Source organism: Amborella trichopoda, chromosome 9 (assembly GCF_054954075.1).
Source record: "Amborella trichopoda isolate Santa Cruz 75 chromosome 9, AtrichopodaSantaCruz75HAP2 v2.0, whole genome shotgun sequence".
Classification (NCBI taxonomy): domain Eukaryota; kingdom Viridiplantae; phylum Streptophyta; class Magnoliopsida; order Amborellales; family Amborellaceae; genus Amborella; species Amborella trichopoda.
Window position 1 is genome coordinate 16,139,353 of NC_142344.1, and position 26,467 is coordinate 16,165,819.

Below are 26,467 nucleotides of genomic sequence, written 5' to 3' on the forward strand. Positions count from 1 at the left end.
AGACTCATGTTTCTTATCAGTTGGGCCTGGAAGGTTTTAGAATAGTGTAGCAAACTAATGAGGGTTCTAGTGGATTTCTGGAAGTATTATAATGGAAGGGTTGTGTAGAATGCTCTAAAACTTTGTACAGGCTAGAAGGTTTCTAGTTGTTGGATGTGCCTCATTTGTAACACGTTAGAAGGATGAAATCCTTGGGCCTTATGAGCATTCTTGTGTAAGAGGAATATTAAACGTTATTCTTAGCCAACTTGTGCATGTGCGACTCTCTTATGTGTCCAGGGCTACTTTGGTATATATCTAGTGAGCTTGATAACTGACTGATCTTCAACGGGGTAGAAGTGCCACACAATGAAAGCGCATGGATTCAATTGGGGCGGTTACAAGCAAACTTCGTCATTTGGGAGGTTTTTACATCCCCAACGAAGCTATTCACTCGTGTTTCCGAAACTGAGGCTTTCATTCCACGTGTAAAACCACCCATCGAATGCGCCTTGGGTACCCCGCCAACCCGCAGGTGGTCCTGGAAGTTTTATCACGACGGGCCAGCTTTAACCAACTGATCAGTGAATTTCAACGGAAGTCGCTGTGTTTTTCGCTTAACGAGGAAACTGGATATTCGCAGAAGCCAAAAGTTTTTACAGAGAGTACATTAAAAAATGCAGCGTTCAGATGAACCATATCTACAAACAAATGGGTTTGAAGTCTGCATGTCTGTTGAGTCCCCTGCCACCACCACCATCTTCTTCCTGAGGAAAAGGAGGAGGAGATGGAAGACGAGGCTTCTTGTGAGCAGGAAAAACAAAAGGAAGCCATGGCGGAGCAACACAAGCGGCCCGTTGTGCTCTTGAAAGACCCCATCATGCCCTCACTTGAAAAGGCCCTACAGCTCCACTTCGACCTGCTCAAGCCCTGGGATTCGGGACAACCCCTGCACAGCTTCCTGGTCTCACACGCCCACTTGGTGAGCGCGGTGCTGTGCAGGGGGTCGTAGTGGGCCTGTGGAATCCGCCTTGATTGACGCCCTCCCTGGGTTGAAATTGGTGGTGACAACCAGCATGATGGGTGGATCACATCGATATGAGCGTGTGTCGGCGACGCGGCGTGGCTGTGGGCAACCTCGGTGCTGTTTTTGCAGAGGAAGTTGCTGACTATGCCATTGGCCTCCTGCTTGCTGTCCTCCACCGCATTGCTGCCTCTGATCGCAACGTGAGGCAAGGGCACTTTTGCTCGGAGTCACACAGTCCGTTTGGTACCAAGGTCTCTCTTTCTCTCTCATTTAAATTCGGAAAAAAGGAGGGAGGGTATTCACTCCTTTGTTCAATTTGCACTTGGGAGCTGAAACTGTTGAGCTTGGTTTTCTTCATGCCCTTAGGGGCAGTTTTGAAATAAATAAAATTATGTAATTTTTATTTTTCCTAATGATCAAAATACCCCATTTTCATTTGATCCCTTTTTATTCCACTTTTTTTTAAAGCTCCTCCACTCTTTTTCTTTCCAACAGTTGAAGCAAATAGATTTATGTACATTGAGGTAGGGTTTGGGGAGTTTGGTGTGTTGCACCTTGTTTATAAGGGACACACTAATCATCTGAAGTTGTGGATTTACTTGTTCTCTTTATAAGCCCTAGTTGGAGCATATTGGTGAGTTCGTTCCATTTTTTTATTTCTTCATCTTGATTCATGACTAGGATAAAGCATGAAATAGAGGATAACAATTTGGGGGATTTGTATTGATGATTTGAGGAGCTCTTATTATGGATATTTGCTTGGGCTTCTTATGTAATTGGATTATATGTATGCAAATTGTTTGATAATATCTTCAAGTACAATTTAAAGAGAGATCTTGATCCAAATCTAAGTTTGCATTAATCCATATTAATAGCTACCGTAAACCGATCCTAACATTTGGTATCAGAGCTACAGTTGGACGGCTATTACAAGAAGCGTACTTTCAGAATTGGTAAAAATTGAGAAGCTTGATGGATCTAATTTTTCTATATGGAAAGGCAAATTATTTTTCTTGCTTCATAATACGGAATTGTTAAATGGGAGTAATGAAGAGAAACCTAGTGAACCAGATGATGACTCAACTCTTAAAGAGAGGGAAAAATATTTGAAGTGGAAAAATGATGATATTTCATGTAGAGGTGCTATTCTAAATTGTTTAAGTGATAGGTTGCACAATGTATTTGTAAAGTATGCTAATGCTAAGGACTTGTGGATTACCATTGAAAAGAGGCACACCGATGATAATTATGTTGCTAAATGTAAGCTTTATGAAATATATAATATCTATAAGATGAAAGATGATCAATCGGTGCTAGATTATTTTGATGATATGAATATTATTGTTAATCAATTTGCCTGTTATGGTGAGCCCATAAGTGAGCACCAACAAATTATGAAAATTATTGAAAACCTTCCAAATTCTTGAAAAGCTTTGAAAAAGAACTTGTGCCATACTAATACAAATTGGATGACCTTAGAGGACATTTGAGGATAGAAGAGAATGATAGAGTTAAAGAAAATATGAAAGAGCTAATACCAAGCCTACTTAGCAATGGCCAAGAAAAATGATAACAAAGTTCCTAATAAGAATGCTAAGAAGCCTTTCCATCTTCAAAACTCCTACACGTTTAAGAAATTCTGTAATTGTAACAAATTTAGTCATATTGCTAAATTTTGTAAGGAATCCAAGATAAAGAATGTTGGACAAAATAGTGGCTCCAAGGACTTCTCCTTTGTGGTTGAGGAGCCATTGATGGTGAGCTCCCCTGATGAATGGTGGGTGAACTCTGGAGCTACTAGGCACATCACTAAAACTATGAACAATATGGTGGAGTTCAAAGAAAAGAGTGATGGTGCTGGAAAACTTTTTATGGACAACTCGTTTAGTATTAATATTCTCGGAGAAGGGACAATTAAGCTTCCACTCCCATTCGGTGGCAATTTGACCATTAATGATGTTTTGTATTCCCCCAACATGATAAAGAATTTAATCTCTCTATCTAGGATTAATAGGGGTGGGGGTGAAATTTATGTAAGGGATGGAAAGATGATTATTAAGAAAAATGATGCTTTTGTTGTAAAGGCCACAATGGTTGGTAACATGTACAAACTTGATCTTGATAATAAAATGAAAAAGCCATTTACTTATGATGAGTGTTTTAATATTTGGCATAGAAGGCTTGATCATATTAGTTATGAAAAATTAAGAAGATTAATGAAACAAAATGTTATCCTTGATCTAAAAAAGGAAAATTTCAGGTGTGAAACTTGCTTAAGGAAAAATGCATAGAAAACTATTTCCTAAAGGTAAAAGAGCTCAAAATTTACTTGAAATTGTTCATACTGATATATGTAAAAAATTAAAGCACAAAAGTATAGGTGGAAGTGAGTATTTCATTATTTTTATAGATGATTATTCTAGATACTCTTATAATTATTTAATTTCTCATAAAGATGAAGCACTAGGCAAATTTAAAAGGTACAAATTAGAAGTTGAACGCCAATTAAATACAAGAATCAAGATTCTTAGAAGTGGTAGAGGAGGAGAATATAGATCCAAAGAATTTAGTGAGTTTTGTAATAAAAATAGAATAGTTAGGAAAACCTCTTTACCTTACACCCTTCAACAAAATGGAATAGCCGAGAGAAAAATTAAAACTTTAATTGATATAGTCAATTGTATGATTCAAGAAACCAGTTTAGAATATCGATTTTGGGAGAAGCTATCGTGGCGGCAATATATATATTAAATAGAGTGCTTTCCAAATCAACGACTGTAACACCCTGTGAGCTATGGTTTGGTGGGAACCTCAATCTAGACCATATCAAGGTATGGGGTTCTATGGCACATGTTCATATTCCTTGTGAGAAGAGGGATAAGCTAGGACCCAAAACTATAAATTGCTTTTGTGTGGGATACTCAAGTGACTTTGAGGGATATAGATTTTATAATGAAGAATATAAAGAAATTGTTAAGGGTAGATATCCTTACTTCTTTGAAAATGTTGAAACATCAAAAGTAAAATAAGCTTGAATTTTAGAACAAAGTGGGGAAGAAAAACCTTAAAATCCTAACATAATTAATGTAGGAAGCTCTTCTCAAATTGATGCTACTAAATTATTTGAGCCGAGAAGGAAAACAAGGGAGATTAAAAGACCTAGTTATTTAGATAATTATATATAATATAATGAAGTTAATGAAGTACCATATAATTTTAAGGAAGCTATTAGTTCGCCTGAAGCAATGAGTGAGATGGAAGCTATGAGGACTGAATATGAGTCTTTAATAAATAATTAAACATGGGTATGAGCAGAATGACCTACAAATAGAAAGGCAATGGGTTGTAAGTGGGTATATTCAAATAAGCTTAATTCTAATGGAAGTGTTAACATATATAAAACAAGGTTATCTTCCATTAGCCAGGAAATCTTCCATTAGCCATAGCTAGTCATTAAAATAATATTTTTCATCTATAGCCAGGAAATCTTCCATTAGAATAATATTAGCTATAGCTAATCATTATGATTTTGATTTTCATCAAATGGATGGTAAAATTGCCTTTTTAAATGCTGAATTAGAATAAGAAATTTACATGTCTCAACCTGAAGGCTTTGAATGTGAAGGTCAAGAAAATAAAGTATGCAAATTAATTAAATCATTATATGGTTTAAAGCAATCCTCAAGACAATAGTATTTGATATTCTCACATACACTTAGAGAGTATGGATTTAAGAATATCACTACAGATTATTGTGTATACTCTAAAGACAGTGGGGGTATTCTTTTAATTGTAGTCTTGTATGTAGATGATATAATCATAACGGGAAATGATGGAAAAGCCATTGAGGAATGTAAGATGTGGTTGTCCTCTAAGTTTGAGATGAAAGATATGGGCTATGTTGACTATAGTCTCGGAATTGAAGTTACTAGAAACATAAATAAAATATTATTATATCTTGACCAAGGGCAATATACTCTTATAGTACTAAAGAAATTTACAATGGAGAATTCTAAACCCATAGCTACCCCAATTGACAAAAATTGTAAATTAACAAAGGAAATGTGTCCTACGACTAATAAAGGGAAAGAAATCATGCAGGATTGCCCTTATGCACAGGCTGTAGGGTCACTTAATTATTTGATGAATTGTGTTAGACCCAATATAGCTTATGCAGTGGGGGTTGCTAATAGATACATGATCAATCCTGGTATTGAGCATTGGAAATTAGTTAAGAGAATATTTAGATATTTAAAAGTGACACATGATTATGGCCTAATCCTTGAGGGATATAGCGATGCTAATTTAGATCAACATCTTGATGGTTATTTATTTTTGGTGGGACATGTGTTTCATGGGATAGTAAGAAGCAAAAATGTGCCTCACACTCTACTATGGAAGCAGAGTACGTTGCATTGTATCATGCTTTAAGAGATGCAATATTCTGAAGGCAATTTCTTAGTGAAATGCCACTAGCCAATGGGCATAGGCCTACAATGATATATTGTGATAATCAAGCGGCAATAACTATTTTAAAATACCCAATGTATGATGGCAAGTTAAAGCATATTAAGAAGAAATATCACTCCATAAGAGAATTTGTGGCAAATAAGGATGTAGAAGTTAACTATCTTCCTACACAATTGATGGTTCCTGATCTATTAACAAAGGGTATTAATATTGACCTATTTGAAAGGAGTGTGGCTGCAAGGAGACTTACACGAATTGATAGATCATATAATTGATGGCTTGGTGGCATGTTAGAGCATTTGTCAGCCAGTTGATAAGTCTTTATGACTATGAGATTTTTTGAGTAGCCTCTGTGCCATTGTGATGATTATGGCTTTTGTGATATTACCTGCCTTTGTGGAATGGATGCCTTTGTGGCAGATGTTTGAGCCTCCGAGGGTGGAAAGCTTAGGTCATTTGACCTTTAATGGTTAATTATATGATGAAAATCCCTTGGAGGGATGTCGCCACAAACCACCGTCCGCTAGTGTGCATTTGCACACATTTCGTCACTATCCCTAATTAGAGGGAAGAGATGTGCTGGTAGTTATCTGGGCAGTCGAGAATATCTTAGTGAGATGCATCTCTTTGTGAGATTTTGTGGTGACTCATTGCATCGATGAAATGACACCACATGTGATGGCTGCATGTATGGCATAATAATAGAGGGTATCCACTGCTATTTGTTTCTGGATACCTGGTGGAGAGATTATGTAGATCTAGAAGCATATGCATGTAGTGGTTGATGATCACGCAATATGTCATGATTATGATAAGCGTGGGAAAGTACGTGGTTGATGCCATTGAGTGAGTGGATTGTATGTGTGGATGGGTAGATCGATCACTTAAGGATGTACAACTCAAGTGATCACGATAAACCTTCTTGCTTCAATGACTAGATGTTTTATTAAGCTAAAACCATATCGAAAACAGTGGGGGAATGTTGAATGTGGTTTCTCGATGCACTTAAGGGCAGTTTTGAGATAATATAAGTATTTTTTTTTTTATGACAAAAATACCCCATTTTCACTTAATGTCAAGCATACGAAGATGCTGCCCATTTGAATTTCGTGGAAATGCCCGACAGAGGAAAGGGCTGTAGGTGATGGCACACCTATTCTGGTTCTTATCTAGAGAGGGGCACAAAACAAAGATCGTTCCTATTTATGGGGTCCTGCGTGGTGGGCATTTGGGAAAGTCAGGTCGCTTGAACGAGACCTATTCTTTGAATAGGTGGCCTTTTATTCCACACTTTCTAAAGCTCCTCCGCTTTTTTTCTTTCCAACCATTGAAGCAAATAGTTTTATATACATTGATGTAGGGTTTGGGGACTTTGGTGTGTTGCACCTCTCGTTCTCTCTCAACATCCTTGTTCCCTCTCTCTCTCTCACTAAGCATTTAGAAGTGCCTTGAGTACAAGGGTGCATCCATAGCCTGCAAGGGGCACCCTAATCATCTATTGTGAAGCCATCTTGCTCCATCACCTCTCTATTACTTTCTCTCGCTACATTGCTACTAATCCCTTCATGATTCAGATTTTCCAGCAATGTTTGGCATTTTTATGATGCTCTATAGGTGTCAATTTACTTGTTCTCTACAAGCCCTAGTTGAAGCATATTGGTGAGTTCGTTCCATATTTTTATTTTCTCATTTTGGTATGATTCAAGACTTGGATAGAGCATGAAATAGAGGATAACAGATTGGGGGATTTGTATTGATGATTTGAGGAGCTCTTATTATAGATATTTGCTTATGCTTCTTATGTGATTGAATTATATGCATTCAAAGTGTTTAATGATATCTTCAAGTAAGGTTTAAAGAGAGATCTTGATCCAAATCTGATTGTGTTAATCCATATTGGTAGCCACCTTAAACCGATCCCAACAGAAACTGTGTTCTGGTTAAAGTTCAATTTGGTTTTTTAGTTTACTCATAGGTTAAATGTTTAGCTGTAGTGGACATGGTCTCCCTTTCAAGGATTTGGCAAAGTCCACTTGGACTCGGCCGAGGCGAGTTCCAAGGACCAACTCACCTTTTTTAAAATTTATAACAAAACTCACAAGTGTTTTTTAAAAGTCTTCAATGAATAATTTAGAAATGTATTTTTATGTGATTTAAATGGTTTTTATGATGATTTGGGAACTTTTCTTGTTACATGCTCCATTTTTTTTTCTTTTGTTTTGGTTTTTTTGAAATATTTCAATGTATAAAGCAAAATTTTCAATAATCTGTCGTTTATATACTTTTTGGACTTTTATAGGCTTTCAATTGTTGTTTTTACTTATTTTATTTTTTTCTGATTTTTTAATTATTATTGACAATTTCTTCACATTTGGTTTTAGAATATTTAGCATTTTATGGCCTCGTACAGGACTCAGTCAAGTCCACTTGGACTTGGCTGAGTTACTCGGCTTGGGCCAGTGCTGAGTATGGGCCTGGGCAGAGTTGGAAAACATTGCTTTGGATAATATATATTTTGATTTCCTACTAATCAATGTGTTAGCAAATAAGATCTCTCTATTCAGATTGTAGGTACTTTGGACCTTACTTTGCTCCATATGTCTTAGTCACTAATTGAGCTACCTTCTTATTGTAAGATGGTTGATTCACCCTGCGAACTAGCCCTTGCTAGATGGAGAGAAAGATCAGAAATGGCTGTTTAGTTACGACCACATTTCCAGGAAGTATTTCTCCATTTATGCAGCAGACTAGATTGTTGAAGCCTCTATCCTTCTGTTTTATCTGAGGGCTTGAGAGGGTACATTTCTAAAGTTTCAATTCTTCCATATGAAATTATGTCTTTTAGTTTTAATTCAGGGACACTTTTATCTGGCGCTGCCTCTTGCATGAGAAAAGAAAATGTCTTCCCCAAGTCAACTGGGCCAGTTATTCGAACCACCTACGCCCAGTCATTTTACAAATTGAGTCATATTTTGTCTTCAGATATTTAGATTGACAAGGGATTTTAGGAAACCAAAAGCAAGTGGGCTTCTTGTATTAAGTTCAATGGAGTTCTAGAGAATTTCATTCCTAGGCTTTTTTTTTTTTTTTGGGTAAGTATTACATTCCTAGGCTTGGCATTCAAAATTGATTTAGAGGAGTCTTGTTCCCTCATGGTGATGTCAATTATTACTTTTGAAACAATCCTCCTTTTCTTGGACCATGAAGAGGGTGTAGAATGCTTTATGTGGTCCTTAGCCCTACTACCATGGTTGAGGAAGTGTTATAATGTTTTTTCATTAGATTGATGAAAGCAAATCTTTCCTGATTTCATCAACCCTCGAAAGAATTCTCTACTCTTGATGATCTAGAGAAGCATTCAACTGATTATGATATACTGGATGAGGCCTTTGCCAAGTTGCTAATGGATCTTTTGATATTTTTTTCTTTTTTGTTGAGTGGATCTCTGATTACTTTTTGTGTACTCCTAGAGAAATTGGAGGTTTTGGCTGAAAATTAAATAAGCCCAATGATTATTCTTGAATAGAATTAAATATAGAGGGGAGTCATGGTTCCATTTCTCTGAAGATTTAACATGCAGATGAAAGTATTGTTCCATTTCTTTCTATGGTTTTTATGATGATGATGGAAGTTAAAATGTAGATTGTTCGGATAAGCTGAGATTGAATTGTGGATATACTATTATAGTCGAGATTCAATCATCTCAAATCTACAACTGCATAGCATAAAAATACACATAGGCATGGTGGAAGCATTTAGGATTAGAAAAGAAAATGTTGAAAATTCTGCAGAAGGTCCATGATAAGAAGGAACTGGCAGTTGGATGGAGAAAGTTGAGAAAGAGGTAACCATTAATGCTACGAATACAATGCAGACCTGGGACTTCCACATGTCAACTTCCCAAATCATTCTATGGTATGGTTGTATGGATTAGTAAATTATGGATTACTAATAGGCTACATATGCTTAACAATGGATGTGGGTATTTGAGGGCTTACCCCTGATTAGGTCATGGAGTCAGCCATTGAAGAGGATGTATTTTTTGAGAGATTGCTGGGTTTAATTTGATGGTCCCAGGCCTTAAGCGCTCTCACATCCAACACTTCAACATTCAAAAACAAAATAAAAGCCACAGGTTTCCATGCCAAAATAAAAACCTTAGTAACAAATTCTGTGATTTTCTAATCCTAAAGAGAGGGTCTTGAGCACTACAAAGCTCTAAAATGGTTAGGAGCTCTTCATGTCATTCTGAATAACTCTATCAAGAGAAAAATGACCATCAAACTGGTTATGGAGCTAGTCCAGTCCAAACTAGGGTGAGGGGCAGTCCAAGTGGCCAAAGTGATTTCATCAGAAATATCAGCATCCCAAAATCACAAAAAGATGAAATAAGTTAAAATCTGCCAACTTTTACGGCCAATACAATCTGTTGGGCATGAACCAGATGTCTAAGTTGATCTTTCTAGAATTTTTTGGAATCTAGATCTTGTTTTCACTATGGTGTGGGCTGTTGTTCGAGTTCCCTTAATCATGCTCTTTCTTATATTTCCTTGGTCTCCAGGAATAAGAAATACTTTAGTATGGGGCAGCAGAGAAAACAGGCAAAATTGGTATTTATTGGATAACCCTTGAATAGACTGGAAAAGGATCCAATACCAATTTCCGGAGCTCTTGCCAGCTTGGCCATTATGGTCTTCATAATATTGAAATATGGTGTCCTAAGATGTAACAAAAGCTTATTTTGTAGCTAAGTGAGATGAAACTGTTCTTAAGATAGTATCTAGCTCATCTTATGTGATTTTGCGACGATTGAGAGGTAATGCTTCCAATGTTGCTCTCTTGAGCGCAGTTAATTACATTGTTCAGCTATATTAATCACAGTTTATTTCTTGTTTTTATATGAACTTCAATGCATCACAGATGTTCTTTTGTTGCCTCAAAGGGAATGGCTATAGAAGATAACTGCTAAATGTTAAAAGGCCCATCATGGTGTGGTCTATTTCTAGCTTCTTGAGATTAGGAGTTCAATTTTTTTAGAAAAGGAAGTTTTCCCTTTTTCATTGAATGACTGTGATGCTTTTATGGATAGATCCAACAGAATATCAAGCTCTACTTTTTTCATGAAGCTCAGAGCCTCTACTTCCCTTTCTAGTTAGCTCTGTGTAACTGAAGGAAAAGTAGTTTCTTGACTTCATATTGGTGTATTGTAAGACATCATTGGCCTTAAGTGGAACAGTGGTACTGAAATTAGGGAGCAGTTGTGTTTTTCTGTGCATGAATATAGGACTACTCCTTGACCTCCGTCTTTCATTTTCTACCTTCGTTCCTTTGGTTTGAGAAGGGAGACATTTTTGGTAGGAGCTATTATGGGAGAGAGAAATGGTTTTGGTGGAAAGACAATAAGCACCTAAGGTTACCATGCTTGCAAAGATAGCAGCATCCATCTCTAAGGATCTTTGAATTTTTTTAAAAAACTTGAACTTGGTTCCCGACTCAGATGGAGCCAAAACCAAGTGACCTCGGTTTCAATTTCAAAAAAAAAACTTCATGAGCTTTTTGGTGAAAACCTCTGTAAGCTTTTCTATTCTGAAAAAAGTAGGCTTTTTGCCAACAATAAGATTAAAAAATAAGGCTTATACAAAGAGGGAAACTCAAAAGGTACAAGTCTTTTATTTATATATTCCTGTATGTCTCATTTTGTCTTTTATGTATATATTCCTGTATATCTAATCTTAGAACTGAAAAACTCAGCTTAAACTGGATTTTGGCATAATAGAGCTTGTTCGTGTGCCAAACTGAGTTGATTCATGTGAGTGACTCAACTAGGAATGATCTTTTCCAAAACTGCCTGGGAATATATAGTGTACGCTTGTAGCAAAATTGAAAACTTTGGAGACAATGAATATATCTGCTATGGTCTGAGAGGTACTCTTACTGAATGAACTAAGCTGACTCTATTATGTGGTACAACATAAGAGGGTAGTAGAAAGCAAGACCTTTCTGACCAAAATTGCATTACGTTTACAAGGATCACAGATGTTGCAGGTATGACAATAATAATATGCAACACATTGATGATACCAAGTACTCACATAGTGGCATATAAATGTGTTTTTTTACTACTCTGGGATTTTGAATTCCGTGCTTTCTGTATGATGCCTTTTCCATGTAGTAAGATGTTGGACCTATTAATTTGTCTGAATTTTACTATTTCATAAAAGACAGCATTTTGTAATGCTTGTACGTAAGGATTTCCTAACTAGTGTAACATAGTGTGTATTAGGCCATATGTTTTAATCAATTATTTATATGCTCTCCATTGTATAAGTCTATCTGTATATTTCCTAATTTGTTTAATGAACGGCTATGCTTGATGAATCAATTTTATTTTGTACTTCTGGTAACTGTGCTACAGATTGAATATTTTTCTTTGGTTTTTAGCCAAAAGTTGGTGATGATCTACATAATTCACTGGACTCTAGTACTGCTTTTCATCCTTTAATCTTGAACGTATTTGTACTCAAGTCTATAAGTTTCGCTCATACATATTCATTCAACCAACTTCTTGTCTTGTATCTAGAATTGTCATCTTTTTCCCATGGAATCCTCCTTGGTTGTTGCCTCGTTGGGGTGACATCATAAAGCGTCTTGTTAAGTGAAGTGCTGGCTATTGTAACTGCCCAACATTCTAGAGAGGGCCTAACAGTGCAGTTGTATCCTGAACGAAGTTATGCGCTGCCTTATTAAGAATGAGATATCCTTTTTGTTTGCTTTGTGTATGATGGCTTGCTCCCAAACTTAGAAGGAATCATTTGTTGAGCTTGAGATCTTGGTATTCCCGGTGTCAATAATAGATTAGCAAGAAGGAAATATATGTTGAGCTTGAAGAGCTTCCTATTTCCACATGGATATTAGATATACAAATGAATGCCATCTTCTTGTGCTATGTGTTCATATATTTAGCTGAAGCAATCAATTATTGACCTCTTTTGATGGTAAGCTAATTTATGGGTACCATGGTTCTGTATCTCACTTATGTTTCCTGGGAGTGTCAATTGGTCCTGATGTAATTCTCTGCTGCAGGTATATGACTGCTATTTGGTAGCCCTCAGGCCCTTAGCTAAGAGTATTAATGATTCTTTCCTCGAGGTTTAGAAAATCAGTGATATGCATGTCGTGGTCCTCGATGCCTTCTGAGCTGGGTGAAGGTCGAGTTGCCACCAGAATTCACTTTTCTGTGGCTTGTAACTAACACTATTTTCTTGCATCTTACAACCTTGTAGCATTTTGTGGTATTATTGTGTAGACATTAGCTATCATACATAGCTGTTTTCTTTTTTCTCTCTTTCTATTGCCTGGTTTTAGTACACCTTAATGGCACTTGTGGAAACCGGAACCTGTGTAAGCCATAGGATAAAATTTGGAGCTGTTTCAAACTTCTTTTGAGATAGAAAATGCGGTAGAGAACTCTAGCATGAATTATCGCTTATTGTAGTTTGCAATGGACTGTTCAAGTGTGGATCTCATATAAAGATATTGCTGTTCAAGAGTTTCAGCTCTTCTAAAGCTAGTAAATGGCCGATTAAGAGCCAACCATATTGGGCTGCCATTGATTCAAGTCGATTGGGATTTGTTGAGTAGCTTATGTTTGTTATGGATCCATTGTGGTATACTTCAATTTTATGCCTCATTTCCAAAATGAAATGAATAGAAAATTCTTCATGCAAAAATTCGAATGCATTCTTCGTATGGCCCAGCCTGTATGCTGCATATTTACATGTCGATACAGTATAATTCAAGCTTTCCCTTGGCTCATGGATCGTGAATGAACTCATCTTGAAAATAGTTTCCATAGAAATTATGCATTACTTTCTGTCTCTTCAGAATGATGCTTGCAGTTGAGTGGAAAGCTTGTGGGGATTGTTCTTTTAGGAAGCATAGGCTTGGCCATAGCCAAAAGGCTGGAGCCATTTGGCTGCACCATCTCGTAGCACTCGACGACAGGGAAATCTTCCACACCCTATACATTATTTTCCGATATTTTGCCATCTTGTGTCAGTGAGTGAAATCCTCATTGTGGCTTGTCTTCTCACCTACAGAATATGCCACATCATTAATGAGGATGTTCTGTTGGCTTCAGGTAGAAAGGGGGTAGTCATTATCATCGTGCATGGGGTCCTCATTATGAGAGATAAATGGTGAGATGCTTAGTGTAAGGAAAGCATGGGGGATGTTGGTCTAGATGTATATGAGAATGAGCCAAATGTTCCCATGAAGCTGTTCTCCAAGGATAATGTTGTGCTTTCTCCACATTTAGCTGTCTCACCTCGGATTCAATGTCAGCTCCTGAAGATGTGGTTGTCACCAATCTCATGGACTCCTTTACTATTAGGCCATTGTTATCTTCAGTGGGTTGAAGGCTTTCCTTTTTTTCAAAACCACCAAAAAAAAGAAAAAATAAAATAAAATAAGGGATCTTGATCCCTGGAAAAAAAAAAAAAAAAAAAAAAAAAAACAACAACAACAAAAAAATTAAGGGATCTTGATCCTTGAACAAAAACAAAAAAAAAAAGAAAGAAAAAAACAAAAACAAAAAAAAATTAAGGGATCTTGATACCTGACCAAATGGGATCTTAAACCCTACGGAAGGGGATTGTGACCCCACTGAAAGTGGAAAGTGGAAGTGAGATCCTGGTTTGAAGGGGATCTCATCTTAAATTTTTGAAATTTTGAACCCAATGTCTTTGAGTTTGTGTTGATTTTTTGTTTTTTGATAAATTTCTAGCTAATAACCACCTGTACATGATCTTTGTTATTTGTTTTCATGGTCTTAGTTTGCATCAGCGGTTGAAAGCTGGTGAACTGACATGGAAACTGGGGTGGCCCTCAGTCCTGAATCTTCTTGATCCAAGATATTACCCGGTTTATCCAAAACTGGGTGTTTCCTACTATAGTGAATCACCATGTCTCGCTCAGCTCAGTTCATTGTAGCGACTCAGGCTGTTCCTAGTTTGGTTCTTATCATGGCCCTACAATCTCATTTTCCTCAAATTTTTTAAGGGATTTTCAGGTTATAGAGTTCTTACTTTTCATAAGCTAAATAGTGAATATGGAATTTTTATTTTTTCTTATCACTCACACACACACACACATAGGAAGCTCCTCAAGCACTCCCATATAAATATACTGATCCCAGGCTCCCACTTCCTCGCTAGGTTCCACATCCACTACTAACAACTATGGTCCATTGCCGCCAAAACCTCTTACGTCTTTAGTTGTCTCTTGAACTGTCTTTGTGTTTCTCTGGAATCCCTAATCTGTTGGGATTATGTCATCTCAAGGTCTTAAAATTCTGACATTGCAATGGCTCTTGATTTCAGTGGGAGTAAAAAAAAGCGACATGACTTCAATATCTAGGCGCACTGGGACCAAGAGTCATGGAACACTGAGAGAGTCATAAGGAGGATTTGTATGCATGGAAAATACCAAGAGGGTTGATGACTAACTCTAGTCAGAGTCGGTTATTATTATTGAGCCTCGTGACTATGTGATGGGTCAAGGTGATGTGTTTTATGTGATTTATGATATGAGCTTGATGACCGAATAAGCTCTATATGGGAATGTTAAGGCTAATAGAGGGCATTGGTCTGAATCCTTGACTTATAGAACCTTCTCATAGTATGTTCATAAAACAATGGCAAAACATGGGAAGCCGCTCTTCTATGATCTATTGATAAGAGGTATGCACATGTGTCAAGAGAGAGGAGGCCCCGCACCATGTTTGGGCATGTCCTAGAGGAGGTGCACCTGAAATCCTCTAGTACTTGGGGACTCAAGGTCACTCATTGGATTCACTTTGATAAGCTATATCATGAACCCGTAATTGGATCATGAGTTTGTTGGGTCGTACTAAGAAGGTGGCTTTGGATTCCGAGTCTAGGTGAGTGGAGGAGTGCTCAAATTCTTAATTCAGCTCCAAAATTCTTAATTACCCTTGGAAATATTTTTAAACAGTTTTAAAATTATTTATTTTAATGGAAAATGGTTAAAAGGAATTTTGTGAATTTTTAAAGATTTTTTCGTATTTTTCTGGGCAAGAAAATGTGTTTTCCATAATTGTTTTAGTAAAATGACGATCAAGGACAGATCCCCTCGGGACCCCCATGAGACACCCAAATAACCAATGGGTGTCCACATGGGCCACGGGGGCCTCCATGTCAGCCCCACATGGAGATGACGTGGGGGTGACTTCATCCCCACCCCCAACCCCCCCCATTGATAGGGCCTTTTAGTCATTGCGTAGTTTGTTTTAATGGGGGATTTTTTATGATGTTGAATTTTGTGTAATTTTGAAAATTAGAAAATGATTTTAGGCACATGTTAAATGCAAAAAAAAAGTGGTACGTGCACATGTGGGAGCAATTCTAGAAGGGGCATAGGGTTTGATATTTCAATTTAAACCCTAAGGGCATGTGGTAATTGTGTGTTTGACCAACTTGCACATGTGGCATCTTTTCGTTGGCTATTCAAGCTCTTTCAAAATGGAGGGAAAGTTTTAAATTTGATTTTGCTGGAATTTAGCCTAATTACCTTATGGGTATGCCGTCTAACTTGGTTTTAAGTTTAATTATTTGGAAAGAGCAAGGGTATTTTGAATAAGTGGAATTTGGAGTGAAACATGGTTTTTAAAAAGGATGATAAAGGTGTTTAAATCTATGCCACACATCAAGATGGCACGATGGTGAATGATGGGCTAGGTTCAAGCTTCTATTTGTAAGATGATGACATGAAAGGCCTCGATTCATTTATCTAGAATCATCTATACACTTGGTGGCTAGAAGCCTATAAATACCCCCTCACTCGTTCATTTCCTACACACTTGCATCTTCACTTTCTCTAAGTGGCACACCACTCTCTCTCTCCATATCTCCTAATGTGACCCGCCCAAGCCAATTTTTCGCTCTCTCTCTTCCTCCATGAGATCAAACTTAAGTGAATGATCAATTCTAGTGAGAGAAAGCTCCATTGATGGCTCTATTGAAGATCAATTTAAGCTCAATTAAAGCGATGGATGATCTAGCAACCAAGAGGTCCTTCAATTGAATAAGATCTAATCCTTCTTCCATTGATTTTGAAGTTCTTTCTTGCTGTAAAATCCAAATTACAGCAAGGTTTCTTGATCTCTAAAGTTCTTGATTCATAGTTCCTTGACCTAAGATTGATTCATATGGTTGATGGCTTCTTCCATACTTGATTGATCTACTTTCTATGAGAGTTCCTTTGTGATTTGTGGTGTTTATTTGACTAATATTTTTCTAAGATTTTGACATTAAGATCAGTCAACTAAAACTACTAATTGATGGATCTAAATGGTGATTTCACATCCATATAATTGATGGCTTCATCCATGCCTGATTGATCTAGTTTTTATGAGATTTTCTTTGTGAAATTAGGAGATTTATGACTGTTATTTCTCTGAGATTTTGACATCAATATCAGTCAATTATATCTCATATTAAATGGATCTTAATGGTGATTTTATAATGAGAGACTATGGCAAAATTTCCTCTTACCATACTTATGCGAAACTGGTTCTGTAATCTAGTCTTTCCTTCTTTCCCATGTGCCCACTATTTATTTGATCAGTTTGATATTTGAAAAAACCTGTCATTTTTTCAAGTTTATATCAGTAGATGCTTGGCTTCCCACCTTTGATAGATTGAATTTGGCCGGAATTTAAGATATGCGATCACATGTCACACTATGGTACATAGCTAAAACCTAAGACCTGAAATGCACACCCAAGAGCTCCGATTGGCTTCCCATGAATATTTAGCGTTGTTTACTTGAGCATTTGTTTATTGTAATATGGAGATCATGATTTGATGAGTTTTATGGTGTCATATGATGTATAATTTTGCATTGTAAATTTGCATGTTACTGATTTTTAGAAGCACCTCATACAAGTGTTGTACATTGATCTCTTTTGTGTAGTCTTAAGTTTTCTTGGATAAGGGATCCAAATTGAGTTGTATCCTCTTTGTGTTTGAGTCTATAAGAAGTGTTTGATGACTGTAATTTCATTGATGTGGTTGTAATTGACGCTTGTAATGGCATTTGTGTTGTAACTTGTAAGAATTTTGAGTTGCAGTGTCAAGATTATCATACATTGTCAAGTATAAGTTTTTGTATTTTGGCTTCTATACGCCCTCATAATCGTCATTAAGATCCAGTTATAGAGCACTTTCACAGGTGAGATGCCATCTATTTATTTGCCTTGCCTGCAGATCAAGTGGCTACTCAATGTGGCATAAAATTCATGAGTGAAATCATATCTCTCAGCTTTTAGTGGTTGTTCGCTTCATAGGTTGTGTGTACACGATGGTTGATGCAAAACATGGTTTTCTCATTACTAACTTTCTAGACAACAATGGTTGCAGTTGAGTGGTAAACATGTGGGGATTGTTGGCCTGGGAAGCATAGGCTTAGCCATCGCTAGAAGGTTGGAGCCCTTTGGCTGCACCATCTCTTATCATTCAAGGACAGAGAAACCCTCCACGCCATATACATACTTTCCTGACATTGCCATCTGGCATATGTGAGTGACATTCTCATTGTGGCTTGCCCTCTCAATGACAAAACACACCACATTGTGAACAGGGATGCTCTGTTGGCACTGGGGAAGAATGGGGTGCTCATCAATGTGGCTCGTGGTGCTGTCATTGACGAGAAAGAAATGGTGAGATGCTTGGTTGAAGGAGAGCTTGGGGGTGCAGGTCTTGACGTATTCGAGAATGAGCCTCATGTTCCTCATGAACTGCTCCTCATGGACAATGTCGTGCTCTCTCCCCATTCTGCTATTTTTACCTCAGAATCACTTTTAGCTGCTGAAGATATTGTCCTGGGAAATCTCAAGGCCTTCTTCTCAAATAGGCCATTGCTATCTACAGTGGAGTGAAGGCCATGCTTTGTTCCTTTGACTGTCTTCCAAGTTCCGAGTAGTAATGGAATGGAAAGCAGCATGAATGACTACCTCAATCGACCATGCCATGCCATCTTAAGAAATTTGGTAGGCTAACCGTGGCGGTATCCTCTTCCTGAAGTGCACATGGAGCCCCAAGAGTACTACACTCTCCAAAAACTCTTGGTTTTATGCAGTAGTAAATTGGGTGTGAATTTCCCTAAAAAGGTTTTTTGTTATTTCTGTGGGGTCTTGTAATTGGCAGTGTTATCACGGGGTAAAACGAGTGCCTTTCTGGATTTTCATTTGAGAAACTGTCTTGTGGGGTGAGGACAAGGCAAGTGCAGAATAAAATGTTTCTTCACAAACATTGTGAAATCACGTTAGTGTTCCCTCATTCATAAAAATAGAGCTTTGTTGTGTAGGAGTTCTATTACATTGGCTTACATTCTGCCATTAATTAATGCTGATGAAGATTAAATGTACGAATTGAAAATTTTAACTGAATGCAGTGGTTCTTTTTGTACAAGAGCCCTTTTCCTTTTTCTTTCACAGTTAATTTAAAATATAGTGAGATGCATCTTTCTATATTTTAAATTAACCATGACCCGGAGCCATTCCTGCTCTTGATCCCGGAGCCCTTCCCACTCTGGCTCCCGGTAACTATAGTTTGGAGGTGTGCCATTCCCACTCTGGCTCCGGTAAATATATTATATATTTGAAATAAATTCTCTACGGTCTGAAACTTGACTCAACTGCTGACTGTAGAGGACACACGGATGGCAGATCATTTCCTCTTCCCTTTTAATTCGACCCCTCGGCTTTTATGTATATATATATATAATTTTATTTTTCTCTATACCAAATTTATTACTTTCAACTATTCATTTTCAGTTGCTTTCAGATTCGCCACATTTAGAGGATCTTCAAATTCATAATCAAAATTAGATGTTCCAGCCATCGTTTCCGGCTATATTTAGAAAGGGAAAAGTTTGTAGAGGGTGTTAGCATATCCTTGGACCAAGGGTGGCAGCTGGCTGGGTTGGCCCTGATGCCCCCCATGGCCAATGCTAAGATCGGGTAGGTGAAAAACAAATAAAGAAAAAAAAAAAAAAAAAATTAAGAGAAAAAAAGGGTCAGCTGGACCAAAGCTGGCCGACACTGGCCGTATCTCGGTTCTCACGCCCCAATTTTGTAGTCTAGGCCCTACTTTCTTTGGGCCGGGGTAACAGGATCGGGCTCGCCCCTGCCTCTTGACCCATGGCCAGTACAATGACCCTCGTCGTGGGTAAGGCGTGGTCCCAAACCAAATCTCCATGCACGCACTGCCACCTGTCTCCGTCGTTGTGGCCGTACGCCTTTGTTATTTCCATCTGACGCGAACCATGTCGTCCCGCACTACACAAAACACCACAAAATCCGTACGATCCCAGCCGTCCGTCATCCTCCAAAGACAAAACAACATAGAAGGGATTAAGTCGCAGATCGATCAATTGACCGATTACGTGGCACGCGGAAATAACGTCCTTCCGACACGTTTCATCGTCATCCCGCAGATATTTTCTGGATGGATTCCGATGTCCTAGAACCGCCACGTGTCACACCACCATCGACCCAAACTCGAATCCGACAATCGTGTCCGCGTCTGCATCGCCGACTCCCAGATTCACTAACCGACACATGCGCAAATGTCATACGCTAGTGCCCACGTGTCGGTCCATCATAGGTACAGTTAAAGCATATATCTGTAATGTTCCAACCGACACGTGTATTCCCCTGTTTAGGGTTTAGGGTTTTATATAGCGGAGTCGCGAGTGAAGCAGCAGGAAAAAGAACAAAAAGAGAGAGAGAGAGAGGGGAATCGAATGGATTTAAAAAAGCAGAAAAGGTGGAGGAGGGATGAGGAAGAGCGCGGGTTTCTAAACGAGCGGGTGCTAATGCTGGTGTTCAGGCGGATGAATTGGGAGCCCCACGCCCTCAGCCACGCCGCCTGTGTGTCGAAGAAGCTCGAGGCTGTTGCGAAGCGGCTGCTGTGGCGCGAGTTGTGCGTCGCGCGGGCTCCTCGCATTGTGGCGGCCCTCACTGCGGAGGCACCGTCTGGGCGCATTGATGGCGGGTGGCCGGCCCTCGCGAAATTGTTCCTCTTCTGCTGTGGGTTCCGGCCCTCACGTCACTTTAAAACTGAGGCTTGCCTCCCGGGCCACTCTGTGCACCAGTCCCGGTTCTCGAAGACGTCGGGAAAGAGCTTCCTGTTGAGGCAATGCAGGGGGGATCTGTTGTATGTGAGCGACCCCTGCGAGCATAGCATTGGGCACTGTGAAGATGAGATTGGGGTGTATAGAGGAGTGTTCAGGAGGTTCGGGAAGTCGAGGACTTTGGCATGCTTGATAAGGCGGAGAGTGAGGCTGGAGGCTGGGACTGTGTGCCCCTACTGCCGGGCCGGGGTGTGGAGCATGACAGCGGCAGGGATGGTGCCGAGGAGTGCGGCGCGGAGGCTGGGGGCATGCGATGGTTGCCTGGAGTACTTTGTGTGCGTCAACGGCCACTTGCATGGCAGCTGCTGGCTGGTGCCCTTGTCCGCCGACGAAGGTGATGATGATGACGCCGAAGATATCGGTGATGAGAAGCCTAACAAAATCTCGGGCTTTTGCAATTGAGAGGTTTGATTTTGGGGCCGGGAAGTACACGAGAGGACACTATTTTTTGAAGCTCCCCTCCTTTTCCCTGCTATTTGTGCACTGTAAGATTGGTGTGTGAACATTTATTCAAATAAAAACTCCTTCCCTCTACTTTTTCCTCCTCGGTGGGTCGGAATCTACTGTTTTTGTTGGCATTAGGGGTCGGGTATGTCCGAGTAGATATCACATAGCCCCGGTGGGGTCTGTATACCGCACTTTTTTTTAAAATTATTGCTACATGGTTTCTTCCTCTGTTTTCTGAGTTATTATTATGTTTTTTTTGGTGACTTCCTGATTTATTACAGAATTCAATGCTCCTTTTCCCGCTACGTACCGTTTTCAGTTTCGGGGCTACGCAAAATCTAGAGACGAAAGTGTCACAGTCACCACCCATCTTAGCAAGTGGTGCGTGCCATCTCTCTCCGTTACTGCCTCTGGACGGTGATGACACTCGTTGACCATAGATTTTTTTGTTCATAGAGACCCAGTGATCCGTCCTCAAATAATTACCGTACTAGGGAAGAGCGACACAAGGTGAAGCTTTATACTTTGAGAAAATACCTCCAATCAGAGTCTTAGTCTTAGTCTTAGTCTCCTCCAAAATTCCTTTTTATTCCCACCAACCCTTCAACTCTCTAAACCTCCCTCACACACACGCATTCTCTCTCTCTCTCTTAAGCCCCACCTTCCCTCAACCTCTCTCTTTCTCACCCCTTCACAATTTTCATGATTTTTGTTTTTCTTTTCCCCTTTTTTGTGTGTTGTTTTCATTGTCCTGCAAATTGAGAAAACATTGCACCCAATTTAGGGGAAGATAGGGCAAGTGAGAGACAAATGCAAATTGGCAAGAACATTGCCCAATTTGGGAGATGGGCCACAGAGAGGCAGAGAGAGAATAAAAAGAAAAACAGACAAATTGAATTTAGGCTTGCGTAGTTCGCAATGCTATATTTCAAGTTGAATCCTTTTGAACTATTAAAAAAAAATAAAAATAAAGTGGAATTCAGAGTTTTGTCGAGGGCAAAGATGAGCCATTAAAGTTAAAAAATATGGGGAGGAAGGAGTTACCACGAGTAATTTTGAATCATAGAGGGAATAGTAGGACCATGATACTAATTCTTGGGGTCACGGAAATATTTCCATTATATGTTGACAATAAACTGCAACATTAATAAAAAACCAAAAATGCATTTAATAAGATTATTTATTTTAGAAAAATGGAGCCAAAATCGTTATTGACTGCAAGATGTGAAATAAGTGACTGTGGTAATATCATTAACTCAACATGAAATCTAAATAACATTTCTCAAACTTTGTGATATATTTTTAATTATTGGACGTCACATCAGATGGTTGTTGATCTTTTTATACCAAAAATTAAATGATCCTATATTTGTTATCGGTAGCTTCTAATAATTGCATAAAGTGAAAATTATTTTATTTCTGTTTATCTTTTGCATTCATCCTCATAGCTGAAATTTTTAAGTCATCTAAAACTTCCCCTATCAGTCCGACAATTTTTTTTTTCAACTGTTGGAGGGTCGACCTCGGTTCCAAGAACTTTCCCCAATATCGAACGCGCCTTAAAATATATCTTTCAAAATGAGGTAAAACATTCACCCAAAGGATGAAATCTAGAAAATTCAAACCAGAGGTCAAAAGAGCTCGGCCCTCATTTCCTTGCTTTCTTCGAAGTCAAAAGAGTGATGAAGCAAAGTGTCTGATTACTTCCCATCTTTCGGATTATCTGCTCCTTACGGTAGGAAACTTATATTTCCAGTAATATTTTGTGCCGTAGATGGCACATTATCCGCGTTTATATCCGAAATTTTGGAACAAAAAAGTATTTCCGTAAAAAAAAAACATTATTTTTCTCATTTCAAGCTAAAAAAAATAAAGAAATCTATGTTTTTACTCTCAGAAATTGATTTCTAGTCTGATTTTCCCCTACAATCAATTTTGCCAAAACACACCTATAAATTAAAGAGAGAAATTATCTACGAGAGACAGAGAGAGAGATCATTATGGCAAAAATTTTTGGTAAGCTAGAATGTTCCATACAAATGAACCTGACAAAAACTTGGCGGTGATTCAGCCCAATTATTTGGGGATCTTTAAAGCAGGGATCTCTTTATTTATAACCAGCTAGCAATTCAACAATATTAAAAATATAATTGCATTGCTAGCCACCTATAAATAAAGAATCATCTGTTTGAGTTTTTATCTTGGTCTTTAAGATGGGGATCAAGATTCCTAAAAGTAGGTAACAGTATTCCAAAATTTGAATATCTCACTCTCTTAAAGATCCCTATCCTAAAGCGTTGGAGTGAGATTCAGGAGTATAGGTGTGGCGATTGGGCTGGGCCAACTTGTCGACTTGATAGGTCAACCGGTCCTTGGTTTAGTTTTGGACACAAATATTTGGACCCAATGGGTCAAGTCATATTTGGATCCAGTGGGTCAAGTCTAGGTATGGATCCTTCCTAGAACTTTCAATCCGAACAAAACCGATGCGGTTTGATATTTATATATAATATTTTGGTACACATCACAAAATATTTGTAATAAAATTCATTTTTCTTTTATCCATGCAAATACCCAACGTGGCAAGTTGGTTCTGGGTCCAATAGCTTGGACCTCACATGAATTTGGAACGGGTCCTCGTCGAACTCCAATAGGGTCCGGGTCAATCTGGACCCAACCCTACACATTAACACCCCTACTAGAGTGAGATGTTTCCTTTCTAAGCAAAACATCCACTGAACACATGTAGAGGATAGATCTTTCCTTTCTAAGCTGCCAAAAAGATTGCAGGGAATCACTCTCCATAACAACCTTGACATAAATATGAACAACAGACAAAGGAATTGAACATCAGCAGCAAACAAATAATAAAGGAACCAAATGTAACACTTGCCATTTTTTAAGGAATCTCCAGAAACAAGAAGCAATTGGGTTCCATTTCAAGCTCTCTATGAAAAACGAACGAGAATAAAAGGTGATCACCAGCCTAGGATTCAAACCTAAACATGTAAAAATTTGGGATGGGAATCCCTTGTCAAGCTCAACCAATCTCTTAAAATCAACAAATCCAACATCTAGCGCAGTTGGCATATCAAGCACCTATAATACTCTCTGGCGATATGATATCAATCAAACTTGAACAAAACATTAGTATCTAATTGCATATCCAAAGTAACCTGAAAGCATCGCTAGAGATCGTCCCAAATGTATCAAGCAAAAAGGCAAGGGAATAAAAGAAGACTCAAAATACCCCATCCTTACATTGATCGCATCTGCAAAAGACCAAACACCATGGAAAAGGTCACCTACAACCAAGACTTTGTAACCAATAAAAAAGCCGATTCATGATTTACCATTATTAATTCTTACCCCTCGTTTCCATTCATAACTTCGTAGAGGAAATATAGGAGGTGTCACAATTATACAACCGTTTCTCATATCTCACCATTCATCACAAAGAGAGTTTAAGATTCTAAGTCAAGCCCCTTTTTCTCAGCTCATTGATTTATGACCATGTAGGAGCACGAAAACAGAATTCACGACTCACCAAACCATATTGAATCTGCAGTGTTTCATTAAAGAAATGACCACACAAATACATGCCTCTGAATCTCTTCTACTGTTTATCTTGTTAAAGATCCAGTTATACCTTTTTTATAAACTTTAGCAATTTAGGTTTCATTAAAATTACTTATAAGGGCATTTTTGTAATATGTATCCCATCATCTATTATTAGCCGATCCCAAATAGTTAGGAAAATGCTCTGATGATGATGTATCACATTGTTTACAGCGTGAAATCGAGATCTCAAATGTGAGATCCCCTGATCTATCACTATGAAAACTAATTAATTAAATTTTTGATAGAGAAGTGGGAATGGTCGAATTATGATTTAAAGACTAATTAACATCAATAGGCCAATTTCTCTTCAAATCATTAGCAGTGCCAGTATGATATTTTCGCCAAAATACAGAAAATCTACTGCAAAATTAAATCTACCTAAAAAGAATCAAAATAACTAAAATTAAAGAAGAGAAGGACATAAAAGTTTACTTGCCAGGCCAGGTGGCCTGGGATGCTTGAAGTTGGTGGTGCTGCCCGTATCAGGATCGCAGGGTATTTATGCATCCTTTTCTTGCCTTCACTTTTCTCTTTGAAATTGGTTGGCTTTTCACTCTGAAATCTGTTGGAAATATTGGCTATGGATGATTGAGAGAGGTTAAAATTCAATCTAGGGTTTCGTGGCTTAGATCTAAGGTCATGGCTTCTAGGATATAGGGTTTGAAATATGTAGGGTTTGAAAATTAAAGCTCTAGACTAAGTTAAGAGGATCTAGGCTAGGGCATTTTTCTCTGGAGTTTGGTTTTAGAAAACTAAGGTTTTGGTATCTCAAGGGTTAGGCTTTTTAATTCTAGGTTTTCTCTAGGAATCAGGTCTCTAGATCTAAAGTTATGGCTCTCCCCTTGAATGACCCGAATAGAACCATTATATAGGCTTCAAAAATCGATTCTAAGTTGACTGGGAATGATTCACAATAGATTTTTACAGAAAATTTGAGCTTATCGGGTCAAGAGGTCTAAACGCCACAAAACACGATGTTTGTAGACTTTTGGCCTAAACATCGCAAAATGTGGTCTTTTAAGATAAAGTTGCCCCGAGATTTCGCTGATCTACTTGTTTTTTATCCAAATTTTGTATTTTCTTGATTCTTACTTATTCCAAAAACTTCTATCTACATTGGTTTTCCTATTTTCTAGTGTTTAGGATAACTTTCTAGATTTTAAGATGGTTTCCTAGGGTTTTAGGATTATCTTGGAGATTCTCTAAGATATTCTAGAAGGTTGGGACCATGGTCTGAGGGACAATGGACCACAGAAAAAAAAGTAGACTATGGTGAATTTGGGTAAGATGGTCTACTAGGCATTTCTTGGGTATTTTTAGGTATTAAATTTTTTTTTAAAATAAAAAAAATAAAAAAAGTAGCTAAATTCAAAATGGGGTGTCTACACACATCATCTATTATAAATAAGAGATTAAGTGGTACGTGGTTAATATCTAACCTAAGGGGAATTAGATCGACAGCACACACCTCCCATTTCTTTCTCTCTCTATCATACCACTCTCTTCCTTTCTCCTCGTCTCACTTCTTCCTTTTTTCTTCTCTTGTCTTCATCGTGTTATTTGATGTTTCCTAACATGGTATCAGAATAGATCTTATATTTTCATCATTCCCTTTCCTTGAACCCTCTAAAAAAAAAAAAAGAGGTGAAAGAAGGGGAAAAAACAGGAAGCCTAACCCCGTTGGTGCTGATCTTGTAAAAGTAGTAC

At 38.2% G+C, this 26,467-nt stretch overlaps 2 protein-coding genes across 2 annotated transcripts; both read left to right on the top strand.

Annotated features, from left to right (window-relative positions):
- Positions 1–299: 299 nt before the first annotated feature.
- Positions 300–18,963, top strand: LOC18424495 (glyoxylate/hydroxypyruvate reductase HPR3). The gene is given in 5 exon segments (XM_011630806.3): positions 300–976; positions 978–1,058; positions 1,060–1,257; positions 17,917–18,058; positions 18,061–18,963. Coding segments are annotated over 5 exon segments (1,005 nt in total). The 5' UTR covers positions 300–766; the 3' UTR covers positions 18,435–18,963.
- A 1,298-nt stretch (positions 18,964–20,261) lies between these two features.
- Positions 20,262–21,367, top strand: EDL3 (EID1-like 3). The gene has a single exon (XM_006829082.4). The coding sequence runs from the start codon at positions 20,303–20,305 to the stop codon at positions 21,092–21,094; it is 792 nt and encodes a 263-aa protein (XP_006829145.1). The 5' UTR covers positions 20,262–20,302; the 3' UTR covers positions 21,095–21,367.
- Positions 21,368–26,467: the final 5,100 nt, after the last annotated feature.

Coding starts and splice junctions, on each gene's coding strand:
- EDL3 (XM_006829082.4), top strand. CDS start 20,303: ATGGATTTAAAAAAGCAGAAAAGGTGGAGGAGGGATGAGGAAGAGCGC.